At 41.6% G+C, this 26572-nt stretch overlaps 1 protein-coding gene and 1 long non-coding RNA gene across 4 annotated transcripts in view; one reads left to right on the forward strand and one right to left on the reverse strand.

The window, feature by feature from the left end:
* tbkbp1 (TBK1 binding protein 1) overlaps nt 1-26572 on the forward strand; it is a 110233-nt gene that overhangs the window by 48139 nt on the left and 35522 nt on the right. Inside the window, exons 1-7 of one of the 2 annotated variants that reach the window (XM_064321370.1) lie at nt 7528-9175; nt 10740-10972; nt 13865-13990; nt 16156-16260; nt 16520-16670; nt 21006-21208; nt 24179-24240. In XM_064321370.1, the coding sequence (XP_064177440.1) occupies nt 10748-10972; nt 13865-13990; nt 16156-16260; nt 16520-16670; nt 21006-21208; nt 24179-24240 (872 nt within the window). In that variant the 5' untranslated portion in view covers nt 7528-9175; nt 10740-10747. Of the gene's footprint in view, nt 1-7527; nt 9176-10739; nt 10973-13864; nt 13991-16155; nt 16261-16519; nt 16671-21005; nt 21209-24178; nt 24241-26572 lie in introns of those variants that run through there. The other variant, XM_064321369.1, reaches the window with a different exon arrangement.
* On the reverse strand, nt 14970-21075 carry LOC135247658 (uncharacterized). Of its 2 annotated transcripts, XR_010328263.1 has the most exons (5): nt 20988-21075; nt 19575-19674; nt 17307-17479; nt 16840-16928; nt 14970-15908 (listed from the first exon to the last, which is right to left on the reverse strand). It is a non-coding gene; the product is annotated as an uncharacterized LOC135247658 (long non-coding RNA). The 2 variants fall into 2 exon arrangements; XR_010328264.1 differs by lacking the exon at nt 16840-16928.

Genomic DNA, 26572 nt, shown 5'->3' on the forward strand with positions numbered 1-26572 from the left:
ATTTCACATAATTGGTACAAATTAAATCTGTAATTGAAATGATTCAGGTCAGAAAAAATTGATGAGTCACAAAGATGGATCAACTGGTGGATTAACGAGGAGGATATATTTCAGGCTGTTGTATCACTGCCAAAACACTGGGCCTTACCTCTATGCTCGATGGAAATTTGAACAAATTAATAACACGTTTCACTCTGTAGCAGTAGAGAATATTGACAAAAACAAAAATAAATAACAATAAAATAAAATAAACAAATAAACTTTTATTAAACTGAAAGGACTTCATGTTGTAATATTCTCAGTATAAGAAGCAGAGGCAGTGGATTCCAAAGAAAAACCTTGTACTGAAATACATGTAGTGTTTTACTTATGTCACAGGTAAATGTGCTGTCATATTTTGGATTATGTTCTTGAACTAAGTTCAGGATGTAACAGGTTAAATAAGACAAATCTTCATTTACATACTTTTGAAAAGGTTTGCATCTTATAGATGAAGGTACTAATTTGTTGTGTTTTTGATTCTTACCCCTTTTATATGAAAGATTGGTGGTTCTTTAAAGCCCTTCTTTTCTTCTCAATGTCTCACCAGGAAACAGAATATGTTTTTTAAATTATTTTAAAATTTTTTACTTATTTTTATTTTTTTGGCGAGGGTAAAAAACTGTATGTGAACATGAGAACATATGAGAATATTTCATCTTAGATTTGTCAGATGTCTCCATTAGTGTGTCTCTATTCATATCAAAGGCCTTCTTTATAGCCTCCTCAATCTGCTTTCTTTGATTCCCTCTTGTTTTCAATTTTCAATGAACTCTACAGCTTTAAAGTAATCTTAAAACAATGATGTTCCTGGAAGCCTATAAATGTGAATAAGGAATACTGCACTGTGGTGTGGGGATGGCTGGTTTAAGCAGCCACACCTGCCCTCTGGTCAAGCTAATTAGACCTGGCCAATTGGATAATTGGTTAAGAATTAGATAATTGGCCAGGCTAATTGGACCCAGGAACAGGAGTGGCTGCACCTGTGCGTAGTGAGGTAATCACTGCGTACAGGTTAAATCTGCCACCCCCACTCACACGGGGAGCTCTCTGTCATGACAGGGTTTAAGATCTGGTCATTTGACTGTACCACCTTGCCAAACCCTTGTAAAATAAATCTGGACTGTGTCTCTGTGCTGGAGGGCCCCAAGGAAAGCCACTTCGGTGGCCTGTGGCAGGCGTGTTTGCCACACGCACTTACTAGGTACTGGAAGGAAGGTACTCGCTTTCAGCAAAGTATCAAAGTATCTTATCAGTAGGCTAAATAGTACATCAAATTAAATAATAGATTCATAATTAAATTTGATTTCAATAAACAAACTAGGTCTCCAGTTGTTAATGTATACACTTGACCTGTAAAATGTCTCATTACAATCACTGCTGAAAATGAACAATATGTTGTCTACTGTATATGGTAGCCCCAAAACTTTAAGGCAAAAAGAAAATAATTCTGATTCAATATTACTTCAGCAAGTTGGGTTACTGGTTAAAGTCATATCATTAGATGAAAGAAAATACAATGTTTCCAAACCACCCTTGTGTGCCATATTACTGTACTAGGAACTCCATTGTTGCTATAATTTATTTCACTGTGACAAATATATCCTGACATTTCTTTCATGTGTATGTTCGTATATACAAGTCAATTTATATGAAAATCAATTTTTAAAAAGTAGATAACCATTGTAAGAGAACCATTACTTGATAAAATGGGCCTATGTGGTGGATTTGTGTATTTTGGGGGAATCATAAAGAACAGGTACACATGAATTTATAAAATCAATGCAGGGGCCCCTTTTGGTATGAATGTGGAACTGGATTTCTAAACCTTTTCTCTTATCATGAATTAGACCAAATGGGATTATATTTCATTTTAGTAATTATAATAGATATTCATTATATTTAGCTTCAATGTTTATTCATAAATTGTGACAAAAGTGACAAAATACGCTAACAGCAACACACACACATGCACACACACGCATGCACGCAAGCACACACACACACACACACTCACTAAATGTGCATCTGAACCTCCACAAAGTATTTCAAAGTATGTACTGTACTGCAAACAAAGTTTTGTCCTGTTTCATTAACTCACATTCATGCTGAATAAGAAATTTCCTTTTTTATATTGAGTTTTATATTGAATCTAAAAATCATCTATTGATAAAACACAGAAAGCCAACAGAAAGTATGGGGTATTGTGAATTTGCTGCCATTGCTGTGTGTTCTTTCTATTTAAATCTGGATATGGAAATTGCCTCCAGAACACCCAGACATGTTACCTTGTCTGAGGAGCGGAGCATTGGGATGATATTGACATTCAGAGTAGGCTTCTTCATGACAAGCCCGCAAGTTTGAGCTGTTCAACTATACAAATAAGGTCATCATGTATATATACTGTACGTTACAGCCAACCCCTACCTACAAGGATCACTGACAGGGGTGAGCCTAACTATTACTAAAAGTAGATGAATGGAACTATGTGGAGTGTAAAATGCAAGTATTACAAACAAAACTAAAACAAGTCTGCCAACCTCATGGATCTTCCAGTGCATAACTAGTCTTCTGAATTTCTGGTGAGGTCGGTGCCAAGTTGGCATTACATCCGTTTTTATTTATTTTAGGTCAGTTTTATCTATTTTAAAAAGCACAATTACTGTAATTTTATATATAAATAATAAAACATAAACACCTCCAAAACACCAATGGCATCCTACCTGAATGACATAGCCAAACATCATGCATTTTACCAACCTTGCCTCCACCTTCAAACTCCAAAAATTCTCAAAACCACCATATTCATTCTCCTGTCTAGGGTTTCCCCTGGATCTGACCTCTGAGAAGGGACTGGCTCAGCTCATCATTGCAAATTGCAACAAATAAGTGTGTTTTCCAACCTTCTAACAAAAATGCATCTATAAATTACTTAGATGTTGACAGTTTAAGGTTAGTCCTATCATGGTATTGATGTCCAATACCATTTGCCTAACAATATGCACTTGGACTCCTTATAAATGCAAACTAATATATAAGTTAACAATCAGATGTATAAACAATAAACAATACAGGTAATGAGAAATGCACTACATTTCCAAAAGTATGTAGACAACTAAACATCACACCCATACTGTATGTACTTGTTGAACATCTCATTCCAAAACCATGGGCATTAATATGGAGTTGGACCCCCTAATTGCTGTTGTAACAGCCTCCACTCTTCTGGGAAGACTTTCCCGTAGATTTGCTTCCATTCAGCCACAAGAGTATTAGTGAGGTTGGGCACTGATGTTGGGCATAAGGCCTGGCTCGCAGTCAGCATTCTAATTCATTCCAAAGGTGTTTGACGGGGTAGAGGTCAGGTCTGTGCAGGCCAATCAAGTTCTTCCCCTCAAAACTCAGCAAACCATTTCTTTATGGACCTTGCTTTGTGCATGGGGGCATTCTCTTGCTGAAACAGGGAAGGGCCTTCCTTCAAACTGTTGCCATAAAGTTGGAAGCAGACAATTCTCTAGAATGTCATTGTATGTTGTAGCATTATGATTTCCCTTTACTAGAACTGAGGGGCCTAGCCCAACCATGAAAAACAGCCCCAGACCATTATTCTTCCTCCACCAAGCTTTACAGTTGGCACTATTCGGGCCAGTACAGTTGGCACGGTGCATTCCGCCAAACCCAGATTTGTCCATCAGACTGCCAGATAGTGAAGCGTGATTCATCACTCCAGAGAACGCTTTCAACTGCTCCAATGGCGGTGTGCTTTACACCACTCTAACCGACGGTTAGCATTGAGCACGGTGATCTTAGGCTTGTGTACGGCTGCTTGGCCTTGGAAACCTTTCATGAAGCTCTAGACAAAGTTTTTGTGCTGACGTTTCCAGAGGTAGTTTGGAACACTGTAGTGAGTGTTGCCACCAAGGAGAGGTGATTTTTATGAGCTACACACTTCAGCACTCGGCGTTCCTGTTCTGTGATCTTGTGAGGTCTACCGTTTTGTGGCTGAGCTGTTGTTTCTCCGATATGTTTCCACTTCACAATAACAGCGCTTACAGTTGCCTGGGGCAGCTCTAGCTGGGCAGAAATATGACAAACTGACTTGTTGGAAAGGTGGCATTGAAAGTCATGTTGAATGTCACTGAGCTCTTCAGTATGACCCATTCTACTGCCAATGTTTGTCAATGGAGATTGCATGGCTGTATGCTTGATTTCATGTACCTGTTAGCAATTGGTGTGGCTGAAATGGCCAAAACCACAAATGAGAGGGGACGTCCTCCTACTTTAGGAAATGTAGTTTACTTCCTAAATGGGTAGGTGTCAAAATGATTAGCGACCCTGTTTTCAGTACTTTGCATGCCCTCCCTTCACAAGGATAAGCATACTGTTGTCTACTGTTGTGTTTTATGAGATCATATTGGGGGAACTTTGACCTTTTCTCCATGCAGAATCTTTCAATGTCCTCCACCCTCTTCAGTCCACACTTTTGTTTTGCCCTTTTCAATTCAAACCACACATTTTCAGCCGGGTTCATGTCTGGCCAGAGACAAGATGGCCATAAAAAGGGAATTTTGTGGTCAGTTAATTGTCTGATCTTTCTGAAAGATTCCAGCATAGCCAAGTTTTGGATTCCTGGAGGGATACCAGGTTTGCGGCCAAACGTCTTGGTCCTTGCTCATGATTGACATTAACAAGAACTCTAGGACCCACAGATGCAAAGCAACCCAAAACATGAACATGAGATCTTCAGCAATGTGCATACCCAGGAACCTGAACACAGGGACCCTTTCCACACAGTCCCTGTTGATGTATAGTGGATCGGGGTCTGCACTACTCTTCTGGAAGTCTATTATGAGTTATTTCGTTTTTGAGGGGTTCAGGATGAGATTGTTCTCTGAACACCACGCTGCCAGTCCTTGGACTTCATCCCTGTAGGCTGTCTTGTCTCCTCCTGAGATAAGTCCAACCACAGTCGTATCGTCCGTGAACTTGATGCTGGTGTTGGTGGTATGGGTGGGGGAACAGTCATGAGTGTAGAGGGCATAGAGAAGGGGGCTCAACACACAGCCCTGTGGGGCGCCGGTGCTGAGTGTAAGGGTGGAGGAGAGGTGGGGGCCTAGTCTAACAGTCTGGGCAGGTGGGTTGGGAAAGTCCTAAGTGAGTAAGTTTAGTGATCAGTCTGCCCGGGATGACGATGTTAAAGGCAGAGCTGAAGTCTATGAAAAGCATCCTTACATAGCTCCCCTGGTGTTCAAGGTGGGTTAGTGCAGTGTGAAGAGCAGTGGTGATTGCATCTTCTGTAGACCTAATCGCTCTGTAGGCAAACTGGTATGGGTCGAAGGTGGGTGGGAGGCTGGCTTTGAAGTGCTGCAGGATCAGCCTCTCGAAGCACTTTATGATGACCGGCGTAGGTGCAACTGGACGGTAGTCGTTGAGGCCGCTGATGACAGTCTTTTTTGGCAGTGGGACACTTGTGGCAGACTTCAGGCAAGGTGGGATGATGGATTTAGACAGGGACAGGTTGAAGATCTTTGTGAAGACCTCGGAGAGCTGGTCTGCACATTCCTTCAGCGCCCTTTCTGTGACACCATCTGGGACGGTAGCTTTCCTCAGGTTCACCGCTCTGAGCAAACGCCTCACATCATGCTCCTGCACAGTGAGGATGTGGCTGTTGGAGGTGTCGTGTCTGTCTTCGCTGCTTTCACCTCATAGTGAGCAAAGAAACAATTAAGTTCCTCTGCCAGTGAGGCGTCACTGTCGACAGTCGTGCGGTTGCTGGTCTTGTAGTTGGTGATGTGCTGGATGCCCTGCCATACCTGCCGTGGGTCGTTGTTGGTGAAGTGGTCTTCAATCTTCCTCTTGTAGGCTGCTTTAGCCTCCCTGATGCCTCTTTTCAGGTTAGCTCTAGCAGTGCTGTATAGGGCTCTGCCGCCGGACCTAAAGGCGGTGTTACGGTCCTTGAGGAGAGTTTTGACCTCCTTTGTCATCTAGGGCTTCTGATTGGGGTACACCGGATGTGTTTGTCGACGGTACCATTGTCAACACAGTTCTGTATGTAGCAGAGCACAGTTGATGTATACTCCTCCAAGTCCTGATCCTCAAAAATGTCGCAATTAGTCCTTTCAAAGCAATCCTGCAGCTGCAAGGAAGCTCCTTCAGGCCATGTCTTAACAGTCTTTGTGGTGGGTTGAGCTTTTCTCCAGAGGGGGTGTATTCTGGGGTTAAGAGTATGGATAGGTGATCTGACTGGCCTAAGTGTGGTAGTGGTGTTCACCTAAAACCATTCCTAATGTTTGAATAAACCTTGTCTAGTGTATTTTTCCCCCTGGTCGCACATTTCGGGAGGACTGCCTTTAAATCTGCATGGTTAAAATCACTGGCTATGATATGGGCTGCTTCGGGATAGGTGCTCTGTTGTGAGTTTATAGCATTGAGCAGGTAGCCTAAAGCTATGCTAGCGTTAGCATCCGGTGGAATGTACACAGCTGTGACTATAACAACGGTAAGCTCACGTGGAAGGTAAATAGGCCTGCATTTGACTGTCAGGTACTCCAGATTGGAAGAACAGTGTCTGTCTATGATTTTGGTATTAGTGCACCAGTTGTTCTGTGCGTAAATGCATAAGCCCCCTCCCTTGCTCTTACCGGAGTCTTTGTTTCTATCCCAGCGAAATGTTGTGCGGTCTGCTAGCTCAATAGCTACGTCTGGGATAAGTGAGTGTAGCCACGTCTCTGTTATTAACAGAATACAACAGTCCTTTATGAGTTTGTTCGCGGAGATCCCTTAAATTCAGTTTGTCAATTTTGTTGGTGAGGGATCTGGCGTTGGTGAGAAAAATGCTGGGTAGCGGTGGTTTGTGTGGTTGTCTCCTTAGCCTAGCAAGTAGGCCGGACCGGCATCCATGCCTTTGCTTCCTGTGTCTCCTCCGCCTCCGACGTCTGCTGGAGCCGACAACGATCCACGGAGAGCCCGGTGTCCTGGCTATCTCCTCCCGTATATTGTGTGAGGGGTTCAGGATGAGATTGTTCTCTGAACACCACGCTGCCAGTCCTTGGACTTCATCCCTGTAGGCTGTCTTGTCTCCTCCTGAGATAAGTCCAACCACAGTCGTATCGTCCGTGAACTTGATGCTGGTGTTGGTGGTATGGGTGGGGGAACAGTCATGAGTGTAGAGGGAATAGAGAAGGGGGCTCAACACACAGCCCTGTGGGGCGCCGGTGCTGAGTGTAAGGGTGGAGGAGAGGTGGGGGCCTAGTCTAACAGTCTGGGCAGGTGGGTTGGGAAAGTCCTAAGTGAGTAAGTTTAGTGATCAGTCTGCCCGGGATGACGATGTTAAAGGCAGAGCTGAAGTCTATGAAAAGCATCCTTACATAGCTCCCCTGGTGTTCAAGGTGGGTCAGTGCAGTGTGAAGAGCAGTGGTGATTGCATCTTCTGTAGACCTAATCGCTTTGTAGGCAAACTGGTATGGGTCGAAGGTGGGTGGGAGGCTGGCTTTGAAGTGCTGCAGGATCAGCCTCTCGAAGCACTTTATGATGACCGGCGTAGGTGCAACTGGACGGTAGTCGTTGAGGCCGCTGATGACAGTCTTTTTTGGCAGTGGGACACTTGTGGCAGACTTCAGGCAAGGTGGGATGATGGATTTAGACAGGGACAGGTTGAAGATCTTTGTGAAGACCTCGGAGAGCTGGTCTGCACATTCCTTCAGCGCCCTTTCTGTGACACCATCTGGGACGGTAGCTTTCCTCAGGTTCACCGCTCTGAGCAAACGCCTCACATCATGCTCCTGCACAGTGAGGATGTGGCTGTTGGAGGTGTCGTGTCTGTCTTCGCTGCTTTCACCTCATAGTGAGCAAAGAAACAATTAAGTTCCTCTGCCAGTGAGGCGTCACTGTCGACAGTCGTGCGGTTGCTGGTCTTGTAGTTGGTGATGTGCTGGATGCCCTGCCATACCTGCCGTGGGTCGTTGTTGGTGAAGTGGTCTTCAATCTTCCTCTTGTAGGCTGCTTTAGCCTCCCTGATGCCTCTTTTCAGGTTAGCTCTAGCAGTGCTGTATAGGGCTCTGCCGCCGGACCTAAAGGCGGTGTTACGGTCCTTGAGGAGAGTTTTGACCTCCTTTGTCATCTAGGGCTTCTGATTGGGGTACACCCGGATGTGTTTGTCGACGGTACCATTGTCAACACAGTTCTGTATGTAGCAGAGCACAGTTGATGTATACTCCTCCAAGTCCTGATCCTCAAAAATGTCGCAATTAGTCCTTTCAAAGCAATCCTGCAGCTGCAAGGAAGCTCCTTCAGGCCATGTCTTAACAGTCTTTGTGGTGGGTTGAGCTTTTCTCCAGAGGGGGGTGTATTCTGGGGTTAAGAGTATGGATAGGTGATCTGACTGGCCTAAGTGTGGTAGTGGTGTTCACCTAAAACCATTCCTAATGTTTGAATAAACCTTGTCTAGTGTATTTTTCCCCCTGGTAGCACATTTCGGGAGGACTGCCTTTAAATCTGCATGGTTAAAATCACTGGCTATGATATGGGCTGCTTCGGGATAGGTGCTCTGTTGTGAGTTTATAGCATTGAGCAGGTAGCCTAAAGCTATGCTAGCGTTAGCATCCGGTGGAATGTACACAGCTGTGACTATAACAACGGTAAGCTCACGTGGAAGGTAAATAGGCCTGCATTTGACTGTCAGGTACTCCAGATTGGAAGAACAGTGTCTGTCTATGATTTTGGTATTAGTGCACCAGTTGTTCTGTGCGTAAATGCATAAGCCCCCTCCCTTGCTCTTACCGGAGTCTTTGTTTCTATCCCAGCGAAATGTTGTGCGGTCTGCTAGCTCAATAGCTACGTCTGGGATAAGTGAGTGTAGCCACGTCTCTGTTATTAACAGAATACAGTAGTCCTTTATGAGTTTGTTCGCGGAGATCCCTTAAATTCAGTTTGTCAATTTTGTTGGTGAGGGATCTGGCGTTGGTGAGAAAAATGCTGGGTAGCGGTGGTTTGTGTGGTTGTCTCCTTAGCCTAGCAAGTAGGCCGGACCGGCATCCATGCCTTTGCTTCCTGTGTCTCCTCCGCCTCCGACGTCTGCTGGAGCCGACAACGATCCACGGAGAGCCCGGTGTCCTGGCTATCTCCTCCCGTATATTGTGTGAGTGCAGAAGTTCACTCGTAAAGGCCTGGTCAAGCTGTAATCCTATGATCAGAAGATCTTGCCGGCTGTAGGTGGAATTCGCACGACTAAACTTAACATTGGCAAATAGACATATAAACAAAAACACACATAAAGAGTACCGAAAAGGAGATCGTCTAGCCGCTGCATCTGTGAGCGCCGCCATCTTGGTCTTGCTCCTTATTCAATAGCTGCCTTATTCACCTATGTGAGTGCAAGTACTTAAATGCATCAACAGTATATGTATGCACAATGATTAAAGAAACATTATTGAATATTAGGCAATTTAGAAGGATTAATATAGAGATAAAATGTACCCAAATAAAACTATGTTCCTTTACCTTACCCCCAATTTTCTCAGTAATTCCATGCAACAAAATGCTAATATATTTGTTTTCTGATTTCTATATTTATATGATATGCATATATTCCCCATGTTGAAATTCATATTGTAAAGTAAGCCAAGAAACCAACCGTGTTTGGGCATAGCTAAAAAAAGAAGATAAATAACGGAAGAGGTAAAAATAGGGATAACTCATTTCCAACTACTGTGATTACAATCAACTTCAGACAGCAAACCAAAGGCAAGGGACTTAAATTATAACTCAGATTTTTCAAGACTAGTGTCAAGGGAGGGTGCAAGGAAATAAAATATGAGAACAATTAGTGCTTTTTTTGGCTTTGTGTCAGAAAAAAAAAATCAGGGATGTGTACTGTACAATTCATTGAGTGTGGCTGTAGCTAAATAACTGAGAACAGAAATAATTTTTAATGATGCTTGTATTATTTTAGTTCCTGGTGTCTACATCTTACTCAGTGTGCTCACTAAGAGACACAGCTGTGTGTCATTATATCTTAAAGCAGTATTTGTATTTAAATTTATAAAGATAAACTGATCACCAGTAGCAATTAGAAGTAGTCATAACCAGAAGTCTGTACAAGCCTACACAATATTACCTTGCTCATCTTGCTAGGGGTAGTTTCATTTTTTGCTGTGTGAGGGCATGCAGTTACTTTCACACCCACAACATCAAATCAATGTACACATTCACACTTAAACCTAAAAATCAAGTAATACATACATACATCAGGGTTGCATATGGGCCTTGGAATTTGTATACACATGTATGGACTTGTTTTTGTACAATGAACATTATTAAGTGCATAACAATATGTATCATATCTCGATATGTTATATTGTGATACTTATCATATTATGAGGAACATAGAGATACACAACAGTTAAAATACACAACCCTAAATAAAACATGATAATATTTATCCTGTTGGTGAATACTGTATATAATGAATTCTGACATAAAGCATATTTTTTCACTACATTCAGCACCATTATCTTTCATTTTGTGAATAATTCCTCACAAATATTTCATTTGGTTATTGAATGTTCTGTCAGTTTTTATTTGAATGTCTATTCCATAGTTGAGTGACTTTGTAGACGATGTTGAGTATTGCGCTGTGCATTTATCCTATACATATGCACGTTGGGTGACCCTGCTCTGTCCCTCTTTCCCTGTCCCTGCAGGCTGAGTGATGGAGTCTCTCTTTGGGGGTGAGCTGGGCCTGCTGGGTGGGGGTGATGGGCTGAAGGAGGACGGGTGCGGGGTGAACTGGCCGAGCGCCCCCCTCCCGGATGACATGTACTCTGCCTCCCACTTCGCCCTTATCACTGCCTACCATGACATCAAGACCCGGCTCACTGGCCTGGAGCGGGAGAACAGCAGCATCAAGAGGAAGCTGAAAATCTACGAGATAAAGGTTTGGGAGAGCTATGTCCATTGACAAGGGAAGCTGGGTGGGGGCTGGTCTCAACCGATGGATATTTTTTTACAGTGTTTCCATCATATACAGATTCAAGGCCCTTTGTATAGAACAGGCAGACTGTTTAGTCACTTGAGGCCTAGGACCTTAAGGGGTCTCAGTGTCCTGAGATCCAAGTTAAATACCATGTGTTTTAATGTGATTCATTAGCTATTTATAGATAAAATCACACATTAAAAATAACCATTCTGGGGGCAGGAAGTAGAGTGATTCATTTCAGCTGTGTATCCAGTGATACTGTTTTCAAGGCAGTACACCCACCTGGGTGTCCAATTTGTATGCTAGGAGTGGTATTTTTTCTCACAGAAGGCCTATTGCAATAAAAGTCAGTTATTTACCAGCATTTGTCAGTGTCTGATAGTGTTACATAACAAAAGAATGTTTGAAACCTGCATATTATGTGGGACCCAGCTACAGCATGACAGAACTCCAAGTGCACAGGGAAGTAGGCACAGACACATACGTGGTTGTACAAGATTATGTTAACCCACGTCATGAAGTGTTGATATTTCTGTGCTGCGTGTGTGTGCGTGAGTGTTTGTGTATGTGTGTGCGTGTGTGTATGTGTTCATCTTTGTGTATGTGCATGAGCACGTGTCTGTGTGTATGTGTTTATGTTTGTGTGTGTGTATGTGTGTGTGTATGTGTCTGTCTTAGTGTGCATGTGTGTGTGTGTGTGTGCAGGCCAGTTCATATAATATCCCTTGATTGTGCATCACTGAACGCAAGGGACTAGCATTGCTGTACTGTATGTGTACTGGTAACTATTACAATGTGGAAAAACATACTGTTTGGGAGTCCCATGCCTCATCTCACTGCACAGCACAAATTGCACAAGACATCAGCACATATGACAGGTTCTCATAGGTTCTATCTTCCAGTCCAGTTAACCCAATAAAATCACCGATGACTGAATATATGACTGAAGAGGTCTCAGGTTAGATGAAATACAGAAAGGAGTGTCTGGTAGCTCGTTTTTAGATAATCGCCTTCAAGAGAGAGACAGTATAATTTGTATAATTTGTTATATAGAAATCTGGGGTGTCAAGGTATCTCCTCTCCTGGAGGGCTTTATTATTTCTGAAAAAACACAGAACACCAGAACTGTTGGGGGTCAGAGCCACAGTGTGGCCACAGAATACCATAAGGATCACGGTTTGCCAATCTATGACATCCAATTGAAATCTTCAGTTGAATATCTTAATGTTTATGTAGATAATGGTTGTTGAGGCTGGTCAGATTGGAATTTATATTTTTAGTGTTTGTTCCAGTTTCAAGTGGAGGTCACCATGGCACGACCTTATTTGTGGCCTTGTCACATGACTCACATGGATAATATTTTGCCTGAAGATGTAGGTTGCACTACAATTATTGTTAACAACCATCACCTCTGTTGTTAAGAACAGAAGAAAATTTATACTGCAATAGCTGGGCTGAATTACATCATAACATATTCATATTTAGAATGAGGCTAAATCCATGAATCTTTTGATTATAATATCAGGGTGCTTAGCCCTGTCTCGAACAATGTAACACCACTTTAATAAATTCATTTTCAGCTTAAAGCTAGACCTTTTCTGACCTCCCTTCCACACTTTAACTCGGCCTCCCCCAATCAGCCATGCATCTTCCCCTGATCATTAAGTATGCATGGGCCAGGAGAAGAGGGGGTGTCACTCCTTCTCTTTCAACTACATAAAAAGTGGGTTTGGCTTTACTTTTTGGGCTGATATTTGGGGGCCTCTAAACCATACATCTGGATCTGGTATTTTTGATGTTGTATCTTGCATGGGGCCTTAATTTATTATTTGAACAGCTTTTCCCTGGTTTCTGGAATATTCTGTTTTTGGTTTGTGAACTTTGGTCTTGGTATTCATTGGATGGCTTCTACCAAACCATAGCTTGGGAGAAACAAGCTGTGGTTTGGTATCTTCTTTCATTTGGTATCTTCTTTAATTTCTTTTGTGACTATAACATGTCCATGACTATAACCTTCATTGCTCCTTAAGGTAGTGGAACCTTTAGGTCTTTAGATTAGACCTTCAATAGTCACTTGTAACTTAATAAGTCTCTTAGTCTTAATTTTAAGTATTTTAGAGCACCCACGTTGTCTTCTGACCCTGTCCATTTTACACTAACAAAGCCCTAATCTCAAAGTCACCACTCTGATCAGCCTGGAGTAAGCATTGTTGTTAAATTCTCAATTTCTTCCAGTTGGTAAATCAGGTAACACTTTTAGGGTGATGTTAAATTCTCTATAAATAAAACACTGCAAAAGACTGCATACATTTTTGTGAAGGATTTCTACCAAACCAAACATATCGCATATTATTGCGTATGTGTGTGTGTGTGTGTGTGTGTGTGCGGGTTTGTTTGTGTGTGTGTGTGCATGCGTGTGATGTGAAACTGCGGTGAAACTGCACTACCGGTGATCAGTTTATCTCAAATTCTGGAATGCAGCTGTAATAGGGGAATGATGGCACTCTATACTTCGATGACTCAAGCCACATTGAAAAGCAGATCCAGAAATATGTACGTAGCATGTATTAGTGTCAATCATCACAGCAACTGTTGAGAGGCTGGCTTTCATTTTCCCTGAGCTGTGTATTGAGCACCTGTGTAATTAGACAATAATTTACTCATGGGTTTAAACCTCAAAGCTACGGAGCTGTAATCTATCCAAGTATTGGTCTTGATTATTGAATGAGATGAGATTATATGTGATAACAAAGGTAGGCAATCTGCCGTCATCATTTTCATGCTGTCCAGTGTATGGCCTATCCAAGACGCCTTCCTTCCTCTCAAAGCCCTGTTCTGCTTTTCCCTCAGTTCCCCATGATCAGTGAATTTGGAGAGGAGAGGAACTCCTACTGCTCCTTTGAGCCCAAGGAGACAGCCCTGCTGCAGTCGGAGAATGACAGCCTGCAGCAGAGAGTCAACACACTGACGCACGAGGTGAGAGGGAGGGAGCGAGGGAGAGAGGTGGTGAGCAATGGAGGGAAGTAGAGAGGGTGGGAGAGAGAAAAGTAAAAGGGAATGGAGGACAGGCTGAATGAGGACAGAAGATGAGAAAAGGGCATGGGCGGAAAAGGAACAGGAAAGAGAAACAGAAAGAGGACAACCAAAGGCTGAGATGAACAGAAAGGAGAAGATCCTCATGATCTTCAGACTGTAAGAGGTGTTTTCACATATAGGTATTTAGAAATGAACCAAGCTCAGTTGTTTTACAGTAAAGTGAACCAAAAAGGGAACCAACTACAAATGAACTCAAATGAGTCTTTTTTATATTCACATTGTAAGTCAACTTGAATGAGGACTTAGCTCTCTTTCTGGTCCACTTAAGCATTGATGAGATCTCAGACCACTTGTTCTACACACAACAGCTCCTTAAGAACTGATACCCCACTGCTTTAACATTGAATTATGGGCAGGGGTTGACTTAAGTGGTACACAAGTATACATTAATGGCAAAAGATTAAAATGCATGGCAATTTTACGTAGTGACAGAATGTGTACCTAAAATAAATAGACCATTAAGACATAAAAATCTTCTTGCCGTTAATACATTATTGTGTACTGCTTTCAATCCCTGATTATGGGTAATTTTCTTCAACATGGCCTCTGCTGACATGTTTATCATTTGGTTGTACTGCATTTTGAGGAAGTGTGGTGCAAGAAGAATACAGGTTTCTTCTGACCACACAATCCCTCAAACACCACCAGAAGCCATTCTGCTATTTCCTTTTAGCTGGGTACATTCAGAAAACACTACAGCTGCAAAGAATCAATGTATGGCAAGTATCGCGGTATGAAAGTGTATGGCAATAAGCAAAGTGGACTGGGGCCACTTTGTGTTCACAGTACACAAATTAAGTGGACCTTGAGAAGAACCGTGCTGAGAGTTTTGTTTGTTTCAGAGGGTTCTGAATTCATTTGGTGTGTCCCCATATGCACGAAATATGCTGAGTCATTGGTCCACTTGAGACGGTCCACTTGAATCAAAAATGAAAGTGTGAAAACACCCATAGATACATAGAGAGGCAGAGGGACATTTATTATTTAAGTATCATGAAAAATAAATAAATAAATAAAGGTGTTTGTAGTTGCTAACAGCCAATGCCCAAAATGCACTTTTGACTACAGATCACAGTGACACAGTGAACGCAATCATTGACCAGTCAAAGCACTGCCTATATGTGCATGATCTAGAGCATTTCTGAAAGGAGTGATCTGCTGTACCGTGCAATGTGTTTTAGTAAACTCTGCTCCCCAAACAACCCGCCACTGCTTCTCTTAGTCATGCTGAGTGTTTCCATGTCTTATTGATTGCAACATGTTACCATAGCTGCATGCCAGCCTACTCTGTTCACGCAGTACATGTGCTGTCATCCCACTTTGTCATCTGTTTCTCTCTCTCCCCTGCTCCTCCCTCAAGTCTCCATCTGTTAGTACGCTCATGTTCTGTTGTTCACACCTTCTCCTTCTCTCTTGGTCTTCCCCTCTTGAGGGTTCACCTTGAAAGTCTCCTTTGTCCTTCCTTATATTCCTCTTCCCCCACTTCCCTCTGTAAATTGCTTCCATGTCACGTCCCGATAGTTCCCAATCAAATCAGCGCTGCCAAGACCGCGGTGTTGGCAGAGCACTTAAGTGAGGTTTCACCAACTGTGCTTGAGTCATATTTCACTGTCAATCAGGGTTTTTCTTTCTGTGACCTTATGAAAGCCTTTCCCTCACCTAGGAGAGTATCCCATCAGCTGTCCTCTGGTCTTCTTTACCTCTTTCCTCCCTGGAATTACTCTGTTCTCAGTTCTGGACATACAGTGACGTGTGCAACAGGGACCTTCGTGTAGCCAGTGTAGTATGTGACCCAAACCTGCAGCAGTAAAACATTTCAGCAAATTATGCAATCATGTGGCACACAATTCAGACAATCCTGCTTTTAGTTATATTGTTCACTTCATGGGTGAGGGGTATTGTGGAATACTGTCATATGAAGAGTAAAAATTGTTACTCTCTTGATTATTATAATTATAATTATTTTATTCATGTTTTTTTATGTTTAAGTAAATAATTCTAGTCTTCTTAAATTCCTTCCTATTCTGCTACAACCACTTCCTCAGCTCCAGAAGAGTAAGGAACGTGAGGAGCAATTAGAGGATGTGATCCAGGCCTATGAGAAGATCCATATGGAGAAGAGTAACCTCCAGAGGGACCTTGACAAGATGGTGAGTGTTAGCACCCACTCTGGAAGGACCTCCTGCAATTAAAAACCATGGCAACAGCAATGTGAACTGTAGACTGGGGTAATGTTAAATCGACATTACGGTGGACTCACATCCATCACGGTTATGATGGATATAGTAAATGGATGACCTTTTTAAACATGTTAAGATTAACATAGATGCGCCATAATCCTAAACCAATGGAATTGTTGTGGCTGCTCTCTGTATGTAACTATGACGTGATGTGCGTATTCGCTGTCAGACCACCCTAGCGGAGAAGCACATGGAACGGATCCGAAACTTAGAGGCGGCACTGCGGCAGAGGGACAGCTCCCTGCAGAAGCTGAACACACAGCTACACAGCAAGGACATGCAATATCTGCAGCTCCATGCCAGCCCAGAGGTCTCCCACAGTGAGTTCATTAGTGCACGCTAGCTTTTCCACAACTTTCTCCTGCCTGAACGTACTCTCTGTCTGTGTATGTCTCAAATACAAGTTATAATCAAGTGTTAATGGGCTGACAAATGCAGCTGTGTTGCCAAAGCACAGTAAGAAAGCAAAAGAAAAAATTGGTCACTCACAGTTCTCCAGGGTGTGGTAGGATGATATATCTTACTTGCCAGATGAATAGATTTTTCATCCTTTCCCAACTGGGTGGAGAAAAACAATTCTATATTGGGATGAATGGTTGAATTTTGAAGTTGTGTTTTCAAACTGCGGTAAATATTTGTTATAGTACATGCTATTTTATATTGTGAGCAGGATAATTGGAAACACATTTAATCTTTGTTTCTATTTCAAGACTGGTCACTGAATTTATATACAATGTAGTAATGCAGTTCTGAGGTATACACCTGCAACCCACTCATATGCATGCACGTGTACACACCCCCTCTTATGCCCCTGACACACATACACACACTCCACCCGCTAATGCACATTCTCTCTCTCACACACACATACATATACACACACACACATACACTATGTTGGCATGTTCCCCTGTCCTGTTTACTGCTGTGTTATATCATTACCACATCCTCCATACCTCAGTTAGAAGGCCAGGTGATGCATCATGTCTCTTCGACAGAAAGTGGTTCCACTCTGGCTGTCTTCTGTTTCCTATTCAGGATTGAAAGGCCTCAAAGAAGTGGCCTTTGTGTCATCTTCAGCTTTTGTCAGCTGGCTAAAATCCATGTGTGGGTGTTCTTCTGTTCTGTTCTGAGTATGGGGAAAAATCACGGGAAAAAAGAAAATCAAGAACCAAGTATAAGCTCATACCTTAATTCAAGCCTTGGAAAAAGAGAACAGAGTGGGTGGCTGGGTTTCTTAAAACATGTAAGCATATCATGGACTTCATAGATATCCTAATCTTGGGTGACTTTCATCTCTCATTCTTTAAATAGCACTGGTTTGTACCGTTTTAGGTTTTTCTGAAGCAGTTCAAGTGCGTACAACACTAGGGATCCAGTTGCCACCAGTATCATGTGTTCTAATCCAGTGCCTAAACCTCTTTTCAGCACCGTTTGGATGAAATGGCACACAGCTAACTCACAAACACTTGACTTGTTAGCCTTGTGTCACAGTGCTGATGACAAGCTCACCCATGATGATGTCACAGCTGTTGCAGAGGGTGACCACAAGGTGGTAGTACTTAGCTGCTCAATAAGCCTGGAAAAGTACCTGCTAAAACTGTACATTTTAAACCAAAATGCCGTTGTTGAGCTTTCAGCTCAATTTCAGTGTCCCCTTAGTATATCTGTGTGTAATGACTTCAGATAAATTTGCTTCATCCACAGTAACTCTCATTATTAGCATTCTTTTACTTGTTTATGCCTGAATTAAAGAAATCTTTTTTTGTGTTGTCACACATCATTAAACAGCTATAAGTGAATTAATGTACCACAATAAATGCTTCAGTGGCAGTACAGCCAGTGTAATTAGACTCCCTAAAACTTGATTTTCGCAATGAAATTACTGCTTCAAATTAAAGAATGAAAAAAACTATTTAAGGAACACAATTTCAGTTGCACCCAGTATTCCAAGCACTAGTATGGATTGTACTTTTAAAGGGCATGTGTTGATTGGATTTTGAAGATTTTTTTTCATGAGTATCTGAGTGGCATTCTGGTCAATGTGTGTGTGGGTGTATGTGCATATGCGTATGTGAAGACTGATATGAGATGGAGAGAACTGCTTTTGAGCTACCACAATACAAACAGACTCAAGGTTGTCTTTTTGTGTGCTTCTCAATCATGAAACCCACGCATGTTCTGACACTCTCTTCTCAAAAGAACTATTAGCCCTGGTGGAAACAGAATTCATTTGTTTTGCAGGGATTCATTTATTCTTGTTCCATACTTCATCAAAATACTAAATGTCAGCACAAAGGATATCACACCAGCTAACAAATATGTCACTCTGCAATGATATCTGTTTTAAGGGAATGCAATTAACAGCACTTTGACTACTTTACCACGTGAGAGAAAAAATGTTGAATATGAGGACTTAGTTAAAAGGGGACAGATGTTGGGGTAGTTGTTTGGGTGCTGGATTTGTGATTAGATTCTAGATGCTTCTATTCATATGTCCGGGAATGGAACTGCTGGTCAGTTATAGAGCATGGCGTCTTGCTTGAAACGCTATGTTGTTTGAATTGAAAAGGTGTTATGAGTATTTATTTCACAAGATAAATCAACTGGACTTCTGCCAGTCCCGGTTGCACACCACTGAATCGCAGGTACAGCACAGTAATACCCAAACTTGTTAACATTACACATAATTCAAAGACAAAATGCAGAATGCTACTGAATTCTTTTATTCTCAAAGCAAATTCATAAAACCATAACTTAGCAGCAATGTTAAGTTGCTCAGAAGAAAATGGCCTGAATTCACTCAGAATTTCACCTTTCACTTTAAAAGTCAAATGCACGGCTTTTATATTTTCTTCACAAACACAAGTGGCTAGTTCAGCAATCACCAAAGTTTGCTTTTTAATCTTATGTGTTTGTGAGGCACAAGTGAGTCAAAGTTCAGGACAAAATGTTGACTGAATCCAAGTAAATGAAGCTCTCTGTTTCAGAATGTTATAAGGCTGCCAGACATTTATCATTCATGATGTACCTGGGAATATCTCTCGAACAACAGCACACCAGAAGTCTGCCGGGGTTTTCTTGTTCTGTGGCAGCAAGAGTTGCTTTTCCGTAAAAACAAGCACGGCCAAAGTAGCAGGTGCCACTCGCAGTTTGGCACTAAAACTTTCCCCTGGCATCCAATAGATGGAAAAGCTGGCACAAGCAGGGGCATAGGGACTCACCTGGACCCAACCCAGAGGACACAGTGGCATGCTGCCATCCGTATTCTGTGACCTCGGAGGTCATCCTGTGACACAGCACAAATGCATTGATGTTTTTCACCTGCATGAAAAACAACACATTGTCCTCTTTAATCTAGTTTTAGTCCACTGCAGAGAATTGTATGTTTTACAACATTGCAGTCCTGGGTCAAATACATATTTGTTTTAGATTCAAATACTTTTCTGTGAACTATTGATCTTGCCTGGTGTAATTGAGCCTGCCAATATGACTGGAATATGGCGGGGTTTTCACTTTTTGAGAGTATTTTATTGGTTTCAATACACCAGGCAAGATCAGTAAAGCATAGAAAAGTTTTGAGTCCAAAAAAAATACATATTTGACCCAGGTCTGAAACATTGTCATATCAGAGATGCTATGCAACAACAGTTGGCAGTCCCACTCCTAGTGTTCCAGAAATATTTCACTTCAACCCACATTGCACACTTGTATTATGATTATTAGGCCTCATCATTTAGGCTCACACTTAATTCCTCAAAGTGTGGCATCACTTTTATCAAATTATGCAATTATGCATCAAATTATTTTCAAAATATTCAAATATTCCCTCCCCGTTTTCATTACTTTGCACACGCTCCATTAGCAAGGATATCGCATAAGTAATTCAGAGATTGGTGAGTATATTGGGGGATTTTTGACAATTCTTCCATACAAATATTCTTCATATCCTTTGGTCTGCTCTTATGGACTGCTGTCTTTATGTCAAACCACAAATAATTGATTTGTTTCAAGTCTGGGGACTGAGAAAAAATTTAGTGGTGAAATAACCAATTTGTTGATTCTGAGGTATACTTGGGATTATTGTCTTGCTGTGAGATCCATTTGTGGCCAGGTTTGAGCTTACAGGCATAGGGTTTTTGGACAGGATTTACTTGCTTCAGGTGGTAATTTCATCGAACTTAACAAGATCTCTGGGACCAGTTTGTGGTCCTCTTCCAGCACTACACCCACTGCTGATGTGCGTGGCCAAAAAGCTCATCTGACAATATTGCTTAGTTCCAATCAAAGCTCCAATGCCATTTAGAAAACTCCAGATGCTTATTTTATCTACCTCTAAACAGAGGCAGATTTGGAAGTTTTGCGTCCCCAAGATGCGACCAAGTTTTGTCACACCAGCAAACACTATATAATGTGAATACATTTTTAAAAATGCTTGAAAACACATGTTGCTTTTTCATGAGGGAAATGAACAGCAGCCTGGAGATATCGTCCATGTGCGCTTAATTTTTTTCAGAGAATATAGGTCTTACTTGTATGACGCTCAATTATGACTTCTCTGATTAAGTCTGAAATTTAAGAAGGTGAATGAAGTGAAAACGTGATATGGAAGTATGATATGGAAGACTGTGACTAACCAATGGCTTTTGCCGCAGTGCTGGACTGCCCGGCGCTGACCCTGCAGAGCTCGCGCAGCCTTGATGCCCTGTCCGACCTGAAACTGCAGCGGCTGGAGGCGGAGCTGGAGGGGGCGCGGCATGAGGCACAGGGGGCGTGTCAGCGGGAGGAGGAGCTGAAGGGGGAGTGTGAGCGGCTTCAGGAGGAGCTGAGACAGCTGCAGGAGACACAGAGGCAGCAGGTCAGACACACACACACACACACAGTCCCACACACACACACACACACACACTCCCACACTAAAAAACAATATCTAATCCAATGACTGTGGGCAGATCCCAGCACATAATGCTAATAAAGGACAGATTGGCAGGGCAGCATGTTGTGGTTGGATTGGTCAACACAGGTCAGGCTGGCACACCCACATTTAGTGCAGGAAAATTCACACCAACAGCAGATAAAAACATGCCCACAGTTTGAATTCAGACATAGACACGGAGAGTCAAACACAAACAGAAAGATACAGATAGGAGTCCATGCACACTGACTGTAAACACTCACCCTCCGACAACATACAAAGAAAACACGCCCTCCACAAACACACCGACATTAACATGAACAGGCCCAACAAAACTCCTCTTGTCTCATATCATGTTATCAAATGCACTTCTTGTTGATGACACTGCTGTAATGGTAAAACTGCCTCTTCTAGAATGAGGGCAGAAGTTATTCAGTCTTATTTTATTTATTTATTTATTAATTTATATTAATTTGAGTGAGACTTTATTTGTTTTCCAGTGAGAACCTTACTTAATGCCAGATTTACTCAGGATTTTAGTATATTAATTCCACAGAGCCAATATTTTCACATATTTTTTTGGTCAAAAAAGTGTGTAAAATCCTTCTGCATGTGATAAATCCTTTAGCATACCATAAGTATTTGGACAGTGACACAATTTTGTTGCTTGGCTCTGTACTCCAGCATATTGGATTTTAAATGAAACAACGAAGAGGTTATTGCAGAGGGAAGAGGGGAATTGCAGTCTTTTTTTACACATAGCCCCCCCCCCCCCCTCTCCATTTTAACAGAGCACAAGTTATTGGACAATTGGCTGCTCAGTAGTTTCTTGGCCAGCTGCATGGTGTTGCATGTTTAGTTTATGCTCAAGAAAGCTACCAAAAGGTCTACAGTTGATTTTTAGGCGTGGCATTTGCATGTAGTCTTTCTGTCTGAGTCTGTTGCTATTGTCTGACAACATGAAGATCAAAGAAGTGTCAATACCAGTAAAGTAGGCCATCATGGGGTTGAAAAATCAGAATAAATCAGGGACAGAGCCAAAACATTGGGTGTGTCAAAATCAACTGTTTGACATTGATAAGAAGCAAGCATGCACTGCTGAGCTCAGCAATAGCAAACCTGGCAGACAATATTAAACCACTTTAGTGGATGACCAAAGAATACTTTCAGTCGTGAAGAAATACTCATTTTCTACTGTTGAACAGATCAAGAACACTCCAGGATGTAGGCATAGATGTGACAAAGACTAAAATAAAGAGAAGACTACGTCAGCATAACCTCAGTGGGTTCACTACAGGATGCAAACCATTGCATGTCTCAAGAGCAGAACGGCCAGGTTAGAGGTAGAGAATTCTTATGGAAGATGGGTATTAACCCATATCAAAGTGATGGAAAGAGAAAAGTGTGTAGAAAGAAAGGAACTGCTCTTGATCCCAAAAATTCCATTTCATCTTTGAAACTTGGTGGAGGTAGTGTTATGGCTTCGGCATGTATGGCTGCTGCTGGAACTGGCTCACATGTTTTTTACTGATGATGTGACTGCTGGCGGGAGCAGCAGGATGAATTCTGAAGTTTAAAGAAACATATTATCTGTGCAGATCCAACCAGATGCCTCAAAACCTGTTGGATGGCACATCCCCTTTCAGCCGGAAAATGACCCCAAACACACGGCTAAAGTAATAAGGAGTTGTTCCGGGCCAAATATTGGAATCTTCTTGACTGGCCAATTCAGTGATTCAACCTGAATCCAATTTAATGTACTTTATGAAGACAAAAGACTGAAGGCAAAAAAATCCAAAACCAAAAGGAACTGAAGATAGAAGTACAGGCCTGGTAGAGCATCACCAGGGAAGATACCCAGCATCTGGTGAAGTCTGTGGGTCACAGGCTTTGGGCAGTCATTGAATGCAATGGATTTACAGCCTTAGTGCTAAATATGACAAAAAATCTTTTAATCAGAAAAAGGATTTTGTTAATTTGTATGATTACCTTTGGTCCCCAAAAATGGGGGAACTGTGGTTAAAAATGGCTGTAATTCCTACGTGGGTCACTGGATAAGGATGTAAATACCCTTAACACTAGACTGGCCAGATCTGATGGCATCAGGCATTTGGACTTTGAAGTTGAAATTACTCAAACAACGCAAATGCAATATCCCCCTCCTTCCATGACAAAAAATTGTACTAAAGAAATACAGACAGTTTGTGCCATTTTCTTCACAAAACCCCACCCCTGCTCGACAATAGGCAACAGGTGCTCTCCCCTTTGACACGCTATTCAGAAATTGAATGACAGACACTTTTATATACAAATTGCTTGATGAAGCACTATTGAAACTAATTTCACACACATAATCACACAAATTTAATTAATTAATTCGTTGCACTACTTTAATGATTGATTTCAATGTGGGGGTCAATAATTGTGGGCTTTGTAGTTATTGAAATGACAGGTTTATAACTCCATGGCGATAACGCCTCCTACATACTTTGTTTTTTGCTGAAATTCCAACTTTGGCTGAAGACAGCTGTGTGGAATGTGATTGATATGTGTACGGTCCCTGCTCACACAAACAACCAAAGCTGTCCATTGCATGTGGAATTGAGAGAGAGAATGTACTGTATGTAAAAGCACACTCCATTTAGTGGGAGCAATGGAAGGGAGAAGTGAGCTGAATTTGTTATGACTGAACAAATTACTTCTTAAAAAATATTGCGCTTTGTATTTCTTTTGCTGGTTTTTCCATTTTGTTTTTTGAGCATGTTTCTCAGTGTGCATACATAAAGGCCATTTGAAGCCACAGGTAGTGCTCAGTGAGTTTCAAATGGGAGATTTGCTATCGTGTTTCACTGGGTCCCTGCAAGAGCCATCCATAGGTATAACAGTTAATCCTTTGTGAACTTTTCCTTTCAGGAAATGTCTGCTTCCTGTGAGCAGTGTGATGTGGAGTGGATAAAGAAGGCAGGAGATGAACAGTAAGTTGCCAATTTGTCATTTCAAATAACAAATACAAACCCCTGCTGATGTAAACTACAGTTTTATAAGATTAAGGATTATTGCAGTGAATCATTTTCAGAATGCCCCAAATCTGGTATATATAGAGGCCCATAACAGCATTTGATGTAGGTATTAAGTCAATGTTGTTCATTAGAAGCAAAAGCAGACCATACTGTGACCCTTGTATAATTTAGTACATTGACCAGTACAAGTGAGGGAGGGGAAAAATTAGATGTAGGTTTTGTTTGTACTTTCAGAAATAAATGCATCTGCACTGTTAGATATTGGGTGCTATTCTGAGCAGCTTCTGAGAACTTGCTAGTGAGAACCGGAAGGTCCCATGGGTCAGGAAGTGGCTGCTGTTCTCAAGGGAAGCACCAGCTGCCATCACCTCCGGGGAAGCAGTTATCCAAACTTGTGTGCCCCTTGTTAGGAGGTATCGCACAGCTCTCCTGGGTAAAGGGTGGGGGCAGACCTGAATGCACTGCCTGGTGTGGAAACCCAGAACATTTTCAGCTGAAACAAACTGAAATTTGCATCAACACAGTGAATCTATGAGGAGTGAGTCGATAAGAAAGTGAGAGGATCAACCTGCAACCACAGGAGTTTCCAGACCTGACTCACCTGTTTTCGCCTTAGCCAGTCGCCCCCCGCTCTCCTTTTTTCTTATTTTCTGTCTGACTTGCTGATTCTTGTAAGTTATGTCTTTTAGAATAAGCCAATTCTTTTTTATGAAAAGTATGTTTTCTTTAGTTTGAAAGTGCACAAGTCATACCGTTGTGCTTTTCTCCTGGAACCTGTTTCAACACAGCTTTTCTGCTTGCCTTTTTTAGGCAATTCTGCACTTTAAAACATTACATGACACTTTCTGCTTTTGTCCTCATTTTGACTTTATTTTGAAGTTTCTTGAAGCATCAGCACTGTGTAGTGCATAACAACAAAGGTTCAATTTCTAAAAGAAACAGCAGAAAAAATAAAATGAGGTTACAAGTTTAAAACATACTAAACATTAAAAACATACACATTGAAAGTATGCACTAAAACTGAAATATCAAAAAGCCCTAGAAAGTAAACTATCCCTTTAAAATGACCTTAGAATTATGTCCTGCTTTCAAATTTAAATAACCTGTTTCCCTGTTGTATAGTATCATTTCTGTGCGACACAGAAAAGAGGTGAATAGACACTATAAAATGAATCTGCTTATATGTATGGTCTCTTTGAAGGCATAACAAGTACAAGGTGCTCTGGAGTTACATGAAATGTGTTATTTTGTTTTTAACCAAGAACCCACAACCATTATAAGGTCAATAGTTAGTCATAAACTTATGGAAATATCTAAAATATCCTGCATCACAGACAAACTATAAGGGCCAATCAAAAACAGAATTAAAAATAAAACTCATCTACATGCAGATGGTATGGTCAGATTTACGCTTGAATCCATGCCAATCCTGCCCTGTGTCAAGGGTGAAGGCTGTATTACATATCAAGAAGGATCTTTCTTGCAGGCATCACTGCCGCTAAGAAAACAATACTCAAAAGTTGGCTTGAGCCCTTAATAAATTTCAGTGCTGTGTGTCAAAGTTACCTTCTTGGAAACAACTACGCCAAGACTTAACGGGTCATCTAATGCAACTCTTAGGGCCTGGGAGACAGCAGCTGGACTGGCATTATTTGCTTGTATATGTATGGAGTGTTTTAAGTACATGTCCCCTTTTTGTCGCCCCCATGTAAATGGTTCATAATAAAACATAATTCAAAAAAAAGAAAAGGGTGAAGGCTGGTGGTGGTATAATGGTGTGAGGAATATTTTTTTTGGCAAAAAAAAAATATTTATCGCTCACATTTTGAAACTCAATTTTTAATTGTAATAGAATCATAATTTAATCATAATACTGGTTACATTTTCTGTATTTATTGGTATTTTACAATTGCCCCCATTTATTTAGTTATTTACTGTTATTGTTCTTATAAAAGACCGTACTTTATGGCATATCTAAACCACTCATTGCTCACCTGACCTCATCACTCAGTGTCATTCTGTGTATGGCTTCTCTCCACAGAGCTGTATAAGAACTACAGAAGCAATTGCCTTCTCAGCACAGCGCTTTTTCCTCAGCTCATGGTTTATTCTCTGATTGGCCAGTGTTATGTGACACACAAAGGTGGTCAGTTTGCCACTTTTGCACAGTGAAATGGCCACTGTCACTGTTAGCTTGTAGCCACAACTTCTGAGTTACACTAAGTTACTTTGTTAGCCAGCTAAGTTAGGTAACCTAGTGAAGTAATCTAAGCTAGCTAGTGCTGTC

The sequence above is a fragment of the Anguilla rostrata genome, chromosome 2 (assembly GCF_018555375.3).
Source record: "Anguilla rostrata isolate EN2019 chromosome 2, ASM1855537v3, whole genome shotgun sequence".
Lineage (NCBI taxonomy): Eukaryota > Metazoa > Chordata > Actinopteri > Anguilliformes > Anguillidae > Anguilla > Anguilla rostrata.